The following is a 16899-nucleotide window of genomic DNA, read 5'->3' on the forward strand; positions in this document are numbered from 1 at the left end:
GGCTCACTGCACTGAAGCCTCTTTCAACAAGGTAGGAGGATTGAAAAGCAGTTTGGCTCTTCTCCAAAGATGAGGAAACTTCATATGACATTGTAGTCACATAACATGAAAGCTGACATTTCAGAAAAGCATTTTTGCTTCTTCATCATTCTGAATTTCATTAATTTCTTCTTGCAAGCTCTCTTCCTGTACTTTCACTTTCCAAAGAAGTGGGTTAATTACCCAGCCTGGAATTTCCAAATCATTCAAATCCTTGAATCGATTTTGAAAATCCTTCATCAGTGACTGCAGCTGTAAGCAGTACTCTTGCAAATCATTATCTGTGAAAGAGAGTGCCATACTTTCCGTGCAGGGAAACTGAGAACATTCTTCTCCCAATGTTTTGCTTGTATCCTATTTTTCCAATTTTCTGATTAAATGTGGACAACATACTTTTTGCCTGGATTAAATTAAAATTCTCGACGTGCATTTTCATATTTAGAATATTCATTTTGTCATACAGATTGGCTAGGTGTGCCACATCTCCACATAGAAGTTCAGTCTTGTTTCCCAAGCTCTTGTTGACTTTGAGCAAAAACTCAACCTCAGTGTCTAGAAGATCAGAGGCTTTTTTAAGCTGCAGTTTTTTCACAGCCAACACACTTCAGTGTGAAGAAGCAAGCATTCAGACTATGATTTACACAATGAACAGACTTGGAATTTCTGTTTTCATAAATGCAACTAAACCAGCATGGCAACCTGTCATTTATGATACTCCACAACTGTTGAACAAGAAATTACATTTCTAATCAGAATACTTTTATACTCAATATACATTTTGATTAGATTGATTCACCATTAATATTATAAAAGTGAATCTCTTCATAAGCTTTTCCATTTTTGATAAACTGTACATATGCCATTAGCAATGCTTTGTCATCATGCACAGTTGACTCATCCAGTTGTATCCCAAATTCTGTTTATTTTGTAGCTCTGTGCATAGTTGATACTCAATATCTTCATTCATTTTGTCAATACGATGAGCTACAGAGCTGTTACTCAGAGGAATTGGTTTTAAAATACTGGTATCCACTTTGAGAACAGTGGTGAGCACTTCTGATACAGCAGAAATTACTAATTTTTCACCAATTGCATGAGATTTTCCACACTTTGTTTTATAACATTTCCAAAATGATAGCAGTAAGACCACTAACAAGGTGATTTTTAGCTTTCTTGGCAAATGACTCAAGTGCGCAACGCTTTTCAAATGCTTCTTTCATCTTCTGGAACTGAATAATTCCGTAAGTAGCCTTTTCAGGGTGTCTTTTACAGCAGTGTTCCTGCAAACTTGATGGTTTCATGGCTTCATTAGATAGTACAGTATTATAAATAAGATGTATAGGGCATCACTGATCTGACAGCAATGGAGTAAAACCCTGCTCCAGGTATGTAACACTGTATTGACACACTTTCTGTAGTTTCTGGGTTTTTTTAAGCAGGATTAGAGTTCAAGGCTTCAATGCCTTCTGAATTGTAGAGATTTCACTGTATATCTTTATCCATTATTAACAGAGCTAAATTAAAATAGAAAATTAACTGAAACTGAGAATGCCTATTGAATGTTGATGACGACAGTGAGTAGACATGGTTGGTCAGGTCTTGTGCCTCAAGTTAGGGTGACACTTACAGACCCCCTCCCACCCCCCCCAAGGATCTTGAAAGCCCGATGACTTCTGTTTCCCCTGACGCCCCCTTAGGATATATAACTACCCCATTGAAAATCACTGGTGTAACTTATCCAAATTTTCATTAAAAGTTGACCTCTTCATTTCTCGTATTTATCTAATAATTTTTTTCCCTGAATTGCTACCAACACATTTATACTCTTCCTTAAGTGTGGAGATGGTACACAGTCTTTCGGCTTTTGGCACAATGGGGAAAAATAAGCTCCCTATTTTCTGTTCAGTTCCTCTCAATAAATACTAAGTTTCTGTTCACTTTCCTAATTACTTGCTGTACCTGCATACAAACCCCTTTGTTAAATGTGTACTAAGACACTCAGATGTCCTTGCACTTCATAGCTCTGAAATATTTCATAATTTAGCTAGAATTCATTTTCATTTTACCTATCAAGTTAAGCAATTTCATAATTTTTTGTATTACACACCATTTATCAGATCTTTATTCACTTTACAAATCTATATACCTTTATCATCTGTTTACATCTCTTCATGAGTGACTTGCCAACTTGTTTTTGTGTTATGTTAAGAGTTCAGAATAATATTTTCAGAGTCTTTGTTCAAGTTATTTGCTTAAAGCTTGTAGGAGTGAGTTAATACACCTGGTTGAGCAATGCCACAACAACAATCTCAACATCAGTAAAACTAAAGAAGCTTTGGTTGACTTCAGATTGGGGAGCGAAGTTGAACATGTGGCAGTCACATTGATGGATTAGTGGTGGAGAGTGTCAGCAACTTAGAATTCCTTGACTTGAACGTCGATGGCCCATCCAGGACTCATGACATAGACAACTACACGGAAGAAATGTGTACCTGTATTTTTTATCATCTTAGTCTAAGGAGATTTGGCATGTCACCAAACATTTGGGCTATGTCATCCTTTTGCGGCCGCCGTTGGGCAAGAAGACCATAGCACCAGGTTAAGTTCCTGAGCCAATCTGAACAACCCTGATTACTATCTCGGCAACACTGTGACCACTTTGCACTAAAGTAGACTTATTTTTGTTCCAATTGTTCTTTCTTGTATAATTTATGTTTAACTTGTTTTGTTCTTGTGGATATTCTGTCTCTGTTGCTATATACTTGTGATACTGCTCCAAATTTTTTATTGTAGCTGTGTAAACAGTACTTGTGCATGTACAATAAAGTGAACATAATTTTGATTTTAAAGTAAGAAAATACTTAAGCACCTGAACTAATTCCTGTGCTGCTACAATTTGTTAACCAGTAAAGGAGCCATTTAGCCTACTCTCTGTTTCCTGTTTGTCAGCAAAGTGAACGGTCCACTTGGGCACCTTATATAACATCATATTTCAAAGCAATTCTTCTCTTGCAGCATGCATGTCTTGGTAATATTGCCTTCCATTTTCTAAAGTGTTGTCATATTTTATAACTGTTTGCCACTTTGCCAAATTTTGTACATTGTAATGTACATAGCTGGCTGGTGGTTTAGTGGCATCTGCATCGGACTTTGAGGCGAGTGGTCCTGGCTTTGAATTTGGCTGGTTCTTTACATGCTTTGCATCTATGCTGGGTTAAGCATTGAGCTAGCAACTCTGCCTTGTTTTTAAAAAAAAACAGACAAATGCTAAAGAAATGGCAAGGTTGCCACCCGACGTGCCACAAAGGCGCGGAAGGGAAATAAAATGCACTGTACGTAACTGCAGCTGAAGTAGTATTAAATGCATTGTTTTGAATGGATATGCTGATACCATTAGATACCTACAAAGGCATTGGTGAGATCAGTTAATAATTTTGCACCATGGGATTGATAGTAAATTTCTTGATCAAACAATTGTGCTGCCTTAGCACAATCTAATAAGCATAACTTTAAAAGGTTGCAGAAACAAAGTAACACACAAAATGTTGGAGGAACTCAGCAAGTCAGGCAGCATCTATAGAGGGGATAAATAGTCAATGTTTCAGCCCGAGTCCTTTCGTCAGGACCCTCATTTATTCTCCATTGATGCTGTCTGACCTCTTGAGTTCCTCCAGCAATATGTGTGTGACATCGTATTTCTAGCACCTGTAGAATCTCTTGTGTTTTAGATGCAAAACTGTTGACTTTGCAACTCCAGTTTAATGATTTATTCATTCAAATCATGTTTTAAATTAACTTGCATCCGCAATTATTTTTTTCTCAGTACATATCACTTGGTGCACTGCAGTTCATTGTGCAATCCAGGCATGTGATTTTAAAAAATGTAAATACCAGAAACAACAAAAGTCTTTGATACATGATAATATACCATAATATGATAAGTTTTTATCTGCAATTTGAGAAGGATAAGGGCAGATCGGAGGTGTCATTGTTGCAGTTGAACAGGGGAAACTATGGAGCCATGAGGGAGGAGCTGGCCAAAGTTAACTGGACGGATATCCTAGCAGAAAAGACAGTGGAACAGCAATGGCAGGTATTCTTGGGAATAATGCACAAGGTGCAAAATCAGTTTGTCCCCCAGAGAAGGAAGGATTCAAAGGGGGGAAAGGGGTCACAGTGGTTGACAAAGGAAGTCAGAGATTGCATAGCATTAAAAAAAAAAGGAAATATGACAGAGCTAAGGTGAGTGGGAGGACAGATAATTGGGAAATTTTTAAGGAACAACAGAACTTAACTAAGAAAGCAATATGGGGAGAAAAAATGAGGTACGAACGCAAGCTAAACAGGAATATAAAGGAGAAGAGCAAAAGCTTTTTTAGGTATGTGAAGAGAAAGAAGATAGTTAAGAACAATGTTGGGCCCTTGAAGAATGAATTGGGTGAAATTGTTATGGGAAACAGAGAAATGGCAGAAGAATTTAATAAGTACTTTAGATCTGTCTTCACTAGGGAAGACACAAGCAATCTCCCAGATGTATGGATGGGCCAAGGACATAGGGTAACAGAGGAAATGAAACAGATTGACATTAGGAGGGAAACAGTGATGAGTAGACTGATAGGACTGAAGGCTGACAAATCCCCAGGTCCAGATGGTCTGTATCCTAGGGTACTAAAGGAGGTGGCCCTGGAAATTGCGGATGCATTGGTAATCATTTTCCAATGTTCCTTAAATTCAGGATCAGTTCCTGAGGATTGGAGAATGGCTAATGTTATCCCACGTTTTAAGAACGGAGGGAGGGAGAAAACAGAGAACTATCATCCTGTCAGCCTAACATCAGTAGTGGGGAAGATGCTAGAGTCCATTATTAAAGATGAAATAGTGGCATATCTAGATAGCAGTGATAGGATTGGGCCGAGCCAGCATGGATTTACCAAGGGCAAATCATGCTTGACTAATCTATTGGAGTTTTTCGAGGATGTAACCAGGAGGTTAGACAAGGGAGATCCAGTGGATGTAGTGTACCTCGATTTTCAGAAGGCATTTGATAAGGTCCCACATAGGAGATTGGTGGGTAAAATCAGAGCTCATGGCATTGGGGGGAAGATATTGACATAGATAGAAAACTGGTTGGCAGATAGAAAGCAAAGGGTAGCGATGAATTGGTGTTTCTCGGAATGGCAGGTGGTGACTAGTGGAGTGCCACAGGGCTCTGTATTGGGACCACAGCTGTTTACGATTTACAGCAACGATTTAGATGAAGGCATTGAGAATAACATCAGCAAGTTTGCTGATGATACTAAGCTGGGTGGCAGTGTGACATGTGATGAGGATGTTAGGAGAATTCAGAGTGACTTAGATAGGCTGAGTGAGTGGGCAGATACTTGGCAGATGACGTTTAATGTGAATAAGTGTGAGGTTATCCACTTTGGGAGTAAGAACAGGAAGACAGATTATTATCTGAACGGTGTAGAGTTAGGTAAGGGAGAAATACAAAGGGATCTAGGAGTCCTTGTTCATTAGTCACTGAAGGTGAATGAGCAAGTGCAGCAGGCAGTGAAGAAGGCTAATGGAATATTGACCTTTATTACAAAGGGAATTGAGTACAAAAGCAAGGAAATCCTTTTGCATTTGTACAGGGCCCTGGTGAGATCACACCTGGAGTATTGTGTACAGTTTTGGTCTCCAGGGTTAAGGAAGGACATCCTGGCTGTAGAGGAAGTGCAGCGTAGATTCACGAGGTTAATCCCTGGGATGTCTGGACTGTCTTATGCAGAGAGGTTAGAGAGACTGGGCTTGTACATGCTGGAATTAAGGAGATCGAGAGGGGATCTGATTGCAACATATAAGATTATTAAGGGATTGGACAAGATAGAGGCAGGAAATATGTTCCAGATGCTGGGAGAGTCCAGTACCAGAGGGCATGGTTTGAGAATAAGGGGTAGGTCATTTAGGACAGAGTTAAGGAAAAACTTCTTCTCCCAGAGAGTTGTGGGGGTCTGGAATGCACTGCCTTAGAAGGCAGTGGAGGCCAATTCTCTGGATGCTTTCAAGAAGGAGCTAGATAGGTATCTTATGGATAAGGGAATCAAGGGATATGGGGACAAGGCAGGAACCGGGTATTGATAGTAGATGATCAGCCATGATCTCAGAATGTCGGTGCAGGCTCGAAGGGCCGAATGGTCTATTTCTGCACCTATTGTCTATTGTCTTTAACATTTTAGGTTAAAGACTCTTAATCAGTAGTGGAAAAATAAGTTGGTTATAAGATGCAGAGATGGTGGGGAGAGAATAGATAGGACAAAGGGAGCTATTGTGATAGTGTGCCAAGATTGCCCATAGATTCCAGTGTTTACAAGCTGTTTGGTTGATAGATTAAAAGCAGTTAGAGAATAAGCAAATAAAGGAACATGTAAATGTTGTGAAATACAGGTCAGAGCTGTGCTGCATCTGAAACCGAAAGAAGAATTCTGGAAATATCCACTACATCAGGCAGCCTCTGAAGGCAAAGAGTAAGTTAATATTAGAGGTGTATTACCTTATTGAGGAACTGACAAGGTCTAATACAGAGAGCAGAGAGCTGATGTTGTTGAATTCAATATTGAATCCTGAAGGCTGTAACATGCCCAGCTATATAATACAAATACCATCACCTCCAAGTTCTCCTCAATTTATAGCATGTTGTTCCTCCACTGTCACAATAAGCGTATTGACATCATGGTCTGCAGTGTCAATTTAGCATCACTTTCCAAGTTGATCAGTAAATGCACTTTTGCTTGTGTCAGTTAGTTTCTGAATGAGAAACTATAGTGAACCAAGATTGATAACTGTATTGGTGCTACTTCCTGTTCCCATATAAACTTTTAAAGTTTCATAGTCTTTGCTGCTAAATTCTGTCCTGTTCTCATTCCTCATTCCTTCCCTTTCCTGACATTTATATCTCCATTTCAGGGCAGGTTAGTGAGCAATGTCCATTATAAGTCTGTGGACTCCCACAGATATCTTTACTACATCTCCAACTCTCCTTTCTGTAAGGTTTCCATTCCATCCCCTAGCTTATCTTGGTTCCATTGCAGCTGTTGTGATGACAACATGTTCCACACCAGTGATTCTGAGGTGTCCTTTTCCTCTTCCATTATTGTTTCCTTTTTCCTCACCTATCCCTCTACCCCCACCCATTTCCACATTCAACAGATCATTCTCTGTGATTTCTGCCACCTTCAATGAGAACCTCCGCCAGGCATATTGGGACTGAATGAGTCGTATGGAGAACAGAACAATAGATGTAAGTATAACTGGTCTTCATTTAGCATAGGCAGGCATACATTGGAAGCCTAAAATATAGCAGACTATTATACACCTTAAGGAAAAAAATAGCTGCTGATGATTAAATATAATTTTAGTAAACTGCAATTGCATAATAATATAGATAAAATGTTGGAGGAACTCAGCAGGCAACATCTGTGGAAAAGAGTAGACAGTCGAAGTTTCAGGCCAAGATCCTTCATTGGGACTGGAAAAAAAGAGATTAGAATTCAAAGTAAGAAGGTGGAGGGGGGAGATAGATAAGTACAAGGTAGTAGGTGATGGGTGAAACTGGAAGAGAGGGAGGGGTGGTGAAGAGCTGGGAAGTTGACTGGTGAAAGAGATACAGGGCTGGAGAAGGGGAAATCCGATAGGAGAGGGCAGAAGGCCGTGGAAAAAAGGGAAGGTGAAGGAGCACTAGAGGGAGGTGATGGGCAGGTAATGGGGAGAAGGTGAGAGATGGGAATGGTGAAGGAGAAGGGGGGAGGCAGTTACTGGAAGTTCAGAAATTGATGTTCATGCCATCAGGTTGGAGGCTACCCAGATGGAATATAAGGTGTTGCTTCTCCAACCTGACTGTGGCCTCATTGTGGCAGTAGAGGACATGTTAGTCTATGGCCTCCCCTGCTTTTCCATTGATGCTGCCAGGCCTGCTGAGTTCCTCCAGTATTTTGTGTGTATCACTTTGATTTCCAGCATTTGCAGATTTTCTCTTGTATGCAATTGTAGAGATTAGTTGAGCGATTTGAATGTAGACGAATGATTCCTTACAATTATACATTTAGAATAAGACCATCTCTTAGTATTCAAATACTTTGGTTAGGTCAAGGTAGTTCAGATTGATGGTCTTAAAGACCCATAGATCCAAAGCATTCTTTCAACCACAATGCTATGAGGAATGGCTCTTGGAATTCACAAATATCCTGACAATCGATTGACAGAGCAATATGACTATGACCATGTGTCATGTGGCCAAATACCCAGTGTGGAATATTCTTTGTTTGGAATCGTGTTCTATTTATCTGTTGTGTCCCACTACCTCTTCCCTTCCCACAACTAGAGCACCAAGCACTCCTTTAGAACAGATGAGAAGGAATTTCTTTAACCAGAGGGCAATGAATGTTTGAAATTTATTGCCATAGATGGCTGTGGAGGCCAAGTCATTGGGTATATTTAAAGCAGAGGTTGCTAGGTTCTTGATTAGTAAGGGCCTCAAAGATTATGGGAGGAGGCAGGAGAATGGCGTTGAGAGAGAAAATAAATCAGCTATGATCAAATGGTAGAGCAGACTTGGTGGGCTGATTGGTGTAATTCTGCTCCTATGTCTTAATGGCCTTTCCAGGTATATAACTAATTCACTTGCATTTTAGTCTACTGAATTTGGTGCTGATCATGTGGAAAAACTAAACTCCGAATGGGTAACTACTTTTGAAGTGCATAAGGATAAAACTGACCTAGTTACTTGTAACTTTAATTTCTCATCGTACTCTAACTCTGACTCAGTTGGATTTGATCTCTTGCACTGTTCAGACAAAGCCCAACAGTGCTGCAGAAGCAACATCTGATTGTCTGTCTAGGCAAGGGTTTCCCAACCTTTTATACCAGTGAGCCTTCCCATTAACTGAGGGGTCCGTTGATCCTTGGTTGGGAGCCCCTGGTCTAGACACTCCTCAGTGCTAGCAACTCAGTGTTGAATTGATCAATATTTGATGACCATGTCTGGATTGGCTAGTTTTGGTGTGAGGGCTCAGTAAACAGAGTGGAGTCTGTTGGAGGTTCAGGGTTATGTTGTATTGTTATACTGGGGCATTAACAATGTTTATTTTTCCACAGATGTTCCTGGCCTGTTTTTCCTAGCATTTTCTGTTTTGATTTCAAAATTTTTAAGCTCTAGCTATTTCTGATACTCTTTAGTTTTTCCTCTTTTTACTGACTTGCTGGGCTTTCCCAGCATTCTTCTTTACTTTAGATTTCCAGCAACTGTGATGTTCCATATCTCCAGAGATTCCAACAGTTTATTTCTTATCTATATGCCCTTTTTTCATCTCATTTGGGTAGATTAGTTGTAATTAACAAGCTTTCCATGCTCTCATGCAGTTAACACTAACTTTTGACATCTGTCTTTTTTTGATATTCACCAAATTACAGATAATGTTTTCGTCTTTCATCCTACTTTTAAAAATTTTTCCTAATTTGGTCATCAATGAGAAATGCAATTCTTTCTCTCCATAGTTGCTGCCTGACCGGCTGCATAGATCTTCTTTTCTATTTTTAGTTTAGATTTGCAGCATTGGGAGGGAGCATTGTACTTTTCAGTACCAAGAAAGCCTTTAAGGAAGCAAAATACATCACACTAAATGCAGTTGGATTGTCATGAGTTCTAACAGCCCTTCTCAAAAGGACAAGGGCACCAGGCACACAAAAACAGTACCATGTCTAGGTTCCTTCCTATCTATACTTGGGAAAAATATAGTGCCATGTCATTTGGTCAAAATGTTGGAATTGCCAATTGGGAAACACTGCAGGAATACAATTACCAGAAATTCTGCTTCTGTTCAAGAAATGTTAGGTACAATGAGATCTAATCTTAGGAGTTCAGAGTCAACATCTGAGAATGTGTGAGAAAGTATTATTTGCTTAAGTATTAAAATAATAAGCATAATGCCTGTTTAGATCCTCAAATAAATTTGACATGCAGAGTAAATTGGAAGCTGTCTTTCATAGTTTTTTAATGTATCCAAAGAAACCCCGTCCACCCATTGACCTAGCTTTATAACTTCTACCTGGAGCTTAATTATAGTCCATTCCTAACAGGTAAGGTGCCCTGTATTATTCTTATGCTACTGCTCAACCTGCATCTGAATACAGGACAAGCAGAGGTAGCTCATGCAAAAAAAAATTGATAAACTGAATTTGGAATGTGCCACCTGCAATTTCCTATCCCATTCCATATACTGTTGCAAAGAGCTGTTAGATGTTATGATTTCTGCCTTGCTATTCAGTATAAAAATATTAATCTTCTATGACTTGATTGTTTTCACCATAGGGTCAATTGCACTTGATGATTTTACAGAAATGTAGAATCTAGATTGTATAGTTACCTTGCTGTTGAATATTACACTAAACTTTTGTCTGCTTTTTGATCTTTTAGAATGGAGAAGTGTCTCTTTTTGAAGTCACCATCCGTTTTGTTGGTGGATTGCTATCAGCATATTATTTGACAGGTGATGAGGTGAGACATTTCTATGGCACATTTCTGTAACTAGCTCTGCGCGAACTTTTGAGATGATTTTCAATTATTAAAATATTAAACAACAAAATTATTTAAAATATAATTTTCTAATTATTCCATTAGTGTAGTATAATGTAAGTTTTACAGTAAAAGAATAGATACTTGAAGAAATTGAATGCTGCTCTTTATACCTTCACCTCCATTCAGTGCCCCAAACAGACCTTTGAGGTGAAGCAATGTTTCACCTGTGGTCGCCTATTGTATCCGATGCTTCCAATGCGGCCCCCCAATACGTTGGAGGACTGTTTTGTCGAGCACCTCTGTTCCATCCACCAAAAGTGGAACTTCCCGGTGGCTTGATACTTTAATTCCAGTTCCCATTCCTGTTCGGACATGTTGGTCTGTGGCCTCCTCTCGTGTCGTGATGAGGCCAACCTCAGGGTGGAGGAGCAGTACCTCTATATTCTGTCTGGATAGCTTCCAACCTGATGATATGAACATTGATTTCTCCCTCCAGTTTAAAAAAAGAATCCTTCCCATTCCCCTTTTTTTTTTTCTGTTCCCCACTGTGGCCCCCTACCTCTTCTCACCTGCCTATCACTTCCCACTGGGTCCACCCTTCCTTCCCATTCCCCAGAAGTCCTCTCCTCTCCTTTCAGATTCCTTTCTCTCCAGCCTTTTACCCTTCCCACCTACATGGCTTCTAGCTTGCCCTCCTCCTCCTTCCCTCGCCTTTTTATTCTGGCAATTTCCCCCTTCATTTGCAGTCCTGAAAAAGGATTTCGGCCCAAAATGTTGATTGTTTTGTTCACTTCCATGTATTTGCTGCCTGACCTGCTAAGGTTCCTCCAGCATTTTGTGTATGTTACTTATTAAGACTGCTAAGGTACATAGTCCTTTAGAGCTATTAAAACACAAGCTTCACACCATCTTCAAAGTTTAATCTCCCAGGCAGTTATTCTGATTGACCATTCTAGTTGCCCCTCCCCCCACTCACTGTATGTATTACACTGCACTACACTTTAAACCACTTTTTATAATGCTGTTTACAATGTAATCACAAATCACATGCTGGTGTTTATGCACTCTTTATTCCATATCTGTCCTTCTAACTTTGTTATATAACTTTATTCTGTATAATTGTTGACTATTGTTTGTTATGTAATACCCTGAATTAAGACCAGGGTTTGTTTTATTAATACAGTTGGAGGTTTTATTTTCTGCAGATTTTCCCAAAATGCGATGTGTTCCTTTTAATTACATTATACAATTGGGCATTTCATTTTTTTAAATTTAAAATAAAAATTCAGTTGATAAGTTAGGCGTGTTCACATTAGCCAATAGGATTTGTCTTGGGAACATTCTAGAGCATGGGAAAAAAGAATGGGGAGCCATTTCCTACAGGAGAAAGAAGAGGGATGGAGACGGACAACAAACATAGTGGAAGAACATGGTGAAACTCTCACAGAACCAAATTTGGATGGACAGATACAAATGTCAGGAAATCCTCATGCAGACTATGGTTTCACAGAGATTGTGCAAATTACTTTCAGTTAATTAGCTGTCACAAGATATTGGAGAGAGTTCAATACTTTTTTTCTTGGATGTTATGTGGATAATTATTTGTTTTCCTTAGACTGGGTTTTCAGTGCAGAGCTGATTTAGTACCGTGAGTAAATGAAGTGAAGCAAACTGGATTGATTACATGACCATGAGCTGCCAAGCTTAAGTGCACACTATAGACTAATATATGGTGGGCCATTTTGTTTGTTATAGTTTAAAATATTTTGTTAATAGAATTTTAATCTAATTTTATACTGGTGTGAGCTAAATGATTGCTTCCTAGCGAATGGTAAATTTGCATGGGTGTATTGGTATTCATTCAAGTAATAGTCTTAATTTCCTTTAAAGGAACGTTAAAACTTCCATGTTTTTATGTTTACCCAGATCATATCTACCCTAGACCTGCTTATTTATTGGAAATGGCCTTTTCATCATTATTCCCATGCAATGTAGAGTTATGTGGCTGTTAATTTGTATTCACAGCAATAACTAACTCATTATGAGCCTATGATGGGATGTCACAGTTGCATGCAGTGCTGACATACCAGAGTCCTTAATTAATACATGTAAATGTATATGATCCTTGATCCAAGAGAATGCAAAAAAAATTGTTCCCTGGTTGACCTGTGACAAAGCTATATTGAATGCATGCTAATTTTACCTTGGTTAACCTTTGTTATCTTAATTTATACCGATTTAATGATTTGTACTGTTGGCTGGGAGTCTATAGGTTGTCTGTGACTCCCTGTCTGAGGGGAGTTATAATTATGGGGTCCTTGAGAAATTTGACATTGATCTTTTAGTAGCAGTGTTTCTGTTGAAGTTGATGTTAACCTTTGACTGATAGAACTGTGGGCAGATCAGCAATCACTGTTACCTGTTAGTTCAGTTGTCAATGAAGTCCCTTGTTCAAAGGTTTCAAAGGTACATTTAATGTCAGAGGAATGTACACACTATACATCCTGAAATTTTTTCTTCGCCACCATCTACGAAAGCAGAGGAGTGCCCCAAAGAATGAATGACAGTTAAGTGTTGGAACCCCAAAGCCCCCTCCCACACATAATCAGCAGCAAAGCAATGACCCCCCCCCCCCCCCCCAGCAGCAGAAAAAAGCATTGGCGCCCTCCACTGAGCACTCAAGCGTACAGCAGAGCACCAGTAATGACACAGACTTGCAATACTCTAAAGTCTGCTCGTTCAACCAGTAATTCCTCCCCCACTCCTCCCACTCTCCCCCCCCCCCCCCCCCCCCCATTTTTGTAAATGGCTAATCCAAAAATTCAGTCAGGGTTGTGCCATGTGCACTGATGGCTATGAAGTATTAGTTTTGGAGAACTAGTCAGTGCCTAATCAGTTCTATTAGCCAAATGTTAACATCAGCTTCAACAGAATTTATTCTGTGCAGGCGATGATTGTCTTATACTTTTCTGTATCAAAGGAAGTTGTAGCCATTATCCTTTCCCTTAAATTGGTCTTTTTTTTTTGCCCATGAAATCTTACTAAGGGCAGTGATATTGATATCAAAGCATTTGAGTTCCTAAATTGATAGAGGCAAATTTCAGGTCTGTCACTGCAGACTAGCACTTCCCAACCTAGGGTCCACGGACCCCTTGCTTAAGCATATTGGTCCATGGCATGATGGTTGGGAACCCCTGGCCTAGACAGTCCACAAGGGGATGGACATTCCAGGCCCCAAACTTCCTGTTGTTAAGTGGAAGTTGTCTCCTATGATATGGATTTGACAGGTCAGAGTATTAATGGGGATTAAAAACAACTAGAGAACAGTTCTTCTGCATGTGTTTTAGTGCTCACATTTTGGTGGACACTTGCATAGGTGCCTCGTGGTAAGCAAACACTACCATTCTTGCACATTTTTTGGTGTGTCCTTGAGATCAAAGGTAACTTGCTTTCAATGAGTTTTGTAAATTGTGAAATGTTTAATAAGGCCAATTTGGGAACTTCATGTCCTTTCACAGATCAGAGTGAAAGTGCCTGATGTGGTATGTAGATGATTGGTTGATGAGATGGGGTACTCTTTCATCACCTACACAGTGCTTATGTCCTCTGATGCTTGAGAGTCTCAGTATTTTTCTTAATATCCCTTCTCCATGTTGCGTCATAGGCTAGGTATTCTCAAGAATCCATGGGGATGTTGCAGTTTTTCCAAGATGCTTTGAGCACATCCTTGAACCTTTTCTCTGTTCATCCGACAGCATCTTCCTTGACAGAACATGAAATTGAATGTCCACATTGACAGTCCAGTGCCAGGAATGTGAATCATGGGGCTTGCTCAATATAGCTGACTGAAGTTGATCTCGTGTGCACTTGCAGAAATACAGAAATAAATGGGTCTGGCATCCTTGCTCCTCATGCTCTTCACCCACCCTTTTGTCCATGTTTCCATTTCTGATGGCAGAGTTCCGGCTACATATGTGACCCCTGACTCCAGCTGTAACCATATACCTGCCTCGTGTTGTTCCCAATTCTGGCCTTTATCCACATACCTGGCCCACATCTGACTCCAAACGCAAGACGCATGCATAATCCTGGCCTGCAGTTGTGGCCTATCCCTGGCCCATATTTCCTGCATGCCTGCCCACATACTTGGTCCTCTGCTCCAGCTGCATATCTTTCCACATTCATGAGGACAGGTGAGACTAAGAGCATGATGATGACAGTTGAGAAATATAAGAGAAACTGCTTTCCCTGGTTTCTTAAATGCAATGCCACAAGCACTGAACTAGAAATATTTCCAATTTTATGTGTATGTTACACTTTCTTATTTGGGCATCACAATTTTGTGACAGCATCCAAAGACTCCAAACTCGAATCATCTTTTGCCCTGGACTAATACCCACTGCATCACTCATTTACTCATAGAATTTCTCTTTGTCTTAAGTTTCCATGGGCTTTGGAAAAAAAACAAGCATATAATTGAAAGTTGTTACAATGAAGAAGGAGCTTATTGTTTATGGGGTAACAAAGTATTCCAATGAGTCAGGAAAGCAGCATTCAAAATAGTATGCCTCAAAAAAATCAAAACATTATTTGTACTTTCTTCAAAATGCTTCATTGTCATTATTTGCATTCTAATTCTATTTATTACATTTGCTCTGTTCCAGTTATTCAAAATAAAAGCAATTGAATTAGGAGAGAGACTACTGCCAGCTTTTAATACTCCTACAGGCATTCCCTGGGCCTTGATAAACCTCCGCAGGTAAGATGTCCTGATTCAAGTTCAATGTGGTCAGGGTGATTAAATGCATTAGAATAAATTGAAATTATGAGAGCCTTCATACATGACAACCCAAGTTCTTTTTCTCTTGAAATAGTAAATCTTCAGAATTATCAGAATAGATGTTTGATAATATTATCTCAATTGCTATTTCACAACAAACAGAAACAAGGGAATTTACATCACATTATTTACATTCACTTTTTAAGGATTCCTTTTAAATCTCTGGATCCCATTACTCATTTTTATTTTATTTAGAAGTAGTGCTTTTGGTACATCCATATAACTTGACCCATTAAACTTATTTTATCTGAAACTCCATTTTATCTCATGTCTTCAATCCAATTACTATCAGCACCTAACTGATGCATTTCAACTTAATTAGTTTAAATTTCTAGCCCCTAAATACTTTTAATTGCATTCAATTTCATCAGATAGAAATGTAAGAACAGGAGCATCACATATGTCCTGTGTTCCCACTTTTATTATAATTTTTTTTCTGATTATAATAGAATTTCTACATTAACAGAAAAAGATCCCTCAATATTCAAAAATCTATTTTCTTCAGCCTTGAATACAGTCGATAAATGAGCATCTGTCACCCTCTACAGAAGAGAATTCCAAAAATTTATAGCTCTTTGTATAAAGGAATTTTTCCTTGCTCAATTCTAAATGGTTTGCCTATTATCCTATGATTTGTTTTTAGTTCTGAACTCTCCACTAAGAGAATAAATACACACATAGCCTCTTTATTAGGTACAGCTGTTCGTTAATGCAAATATCTAATCAGTTAATCATGTAACAACAACACAATGCATAAAAGCATGCAGGTCAATAGCTTCAGCTATTGCTCAGACCAAACATCAGAATAGGAAAGAAATGTGATCTAAGTGACCTGAAACGATTGTTGATGCCAACAGGATGATTTGAGTATCTCAGAAAAAAAACTCATCTCTGGGGATTTTCATGCACAATAGTCCCTAGAGTTACAGAGAATGGTGTGTGGGGGTGAGTGTGGAGGAGAGCATCCAGTGAGCAGCAGTTCTGTGGGCAAAAACACCTTGTTAATGAGAGAGGTCAGAGGAGAATGGCCAGACTAGTTCAAGCTGACAGGAAGGTGACAGCAACTCAAATAATCACATACTACAACAGTAGTTTGCAGAAGATAATCTCTGAACGAACAGTACATAGAACCATGAAGTGGCATCATGGTAAAACTGGAGAGCATGGGAATTATTCCAAGGACTGGAGTCACCTAATGCCAAGAAAGATAAATACGGTTGTTGGAAGTCAATCCTCTCAGGCCTACAACACTGCTACAGGTATTTCTGAAAACACTGTCTTTGACCCAACCCTTCTTTCTGTGACCTATCATGAGGTTAGAAATTTGCTGATGAATACATAATGTTTAATTCCATCTGAATTTCTTAGGAAAATGGAACATCTTGTATCTACAGAAAGACTTGAGCAACATTCTAGCTTGTGATAAGTAGTAATCATTCAGCTGCTAGAGATGAGTGAATTTAGC

The 16899-nt window shown here is 39.2% G+C and overlaps 1 protein-coding gene across 1 annotated transcript in view; it reads left to right on the forward strand.

Annotated features, from left to right (window-relative positions):
• LOC140719826 (mannosyl-oligosaccharide 1,2-alpha-mannosidase IA-like) overlaps nucleotides 1–16899 on the forward strand; it is a 121224-nt gene that overhangs the window by 38359 nt on the left and 65966 nt on the right. The window contains exons 4-5 of the mRNA XM_073034749.1: nucleotides 10493–10573; nucleotides 15259–15353. Coding sequence (XP_072890850.1) covers nucleotides 10493–10573; nucleotides 15259–15353 — 176 coding nt within the window. The remainder of the gene's footprint in view (nucleotides 1–10492; nucleotides 10574–15258; nucleotides 15354–16899) is intronic.

The sequence above is a fragment of the Hemitrygon akajei genome, chromosome 32 (assembly GCF_048418815.1).
Source record: "Hemitrygon akajei chromosome 32, sHemAka1.3, whole genome shotgun sequence".
Taxonomy (NCBI): domain Eukaryota; kingdom Metazoa; phylum Chordata; class Chondrichthyes; order Myliobatiformes; family Dasyatidae; genus Hemitrygon; species Hemitrygon akajei.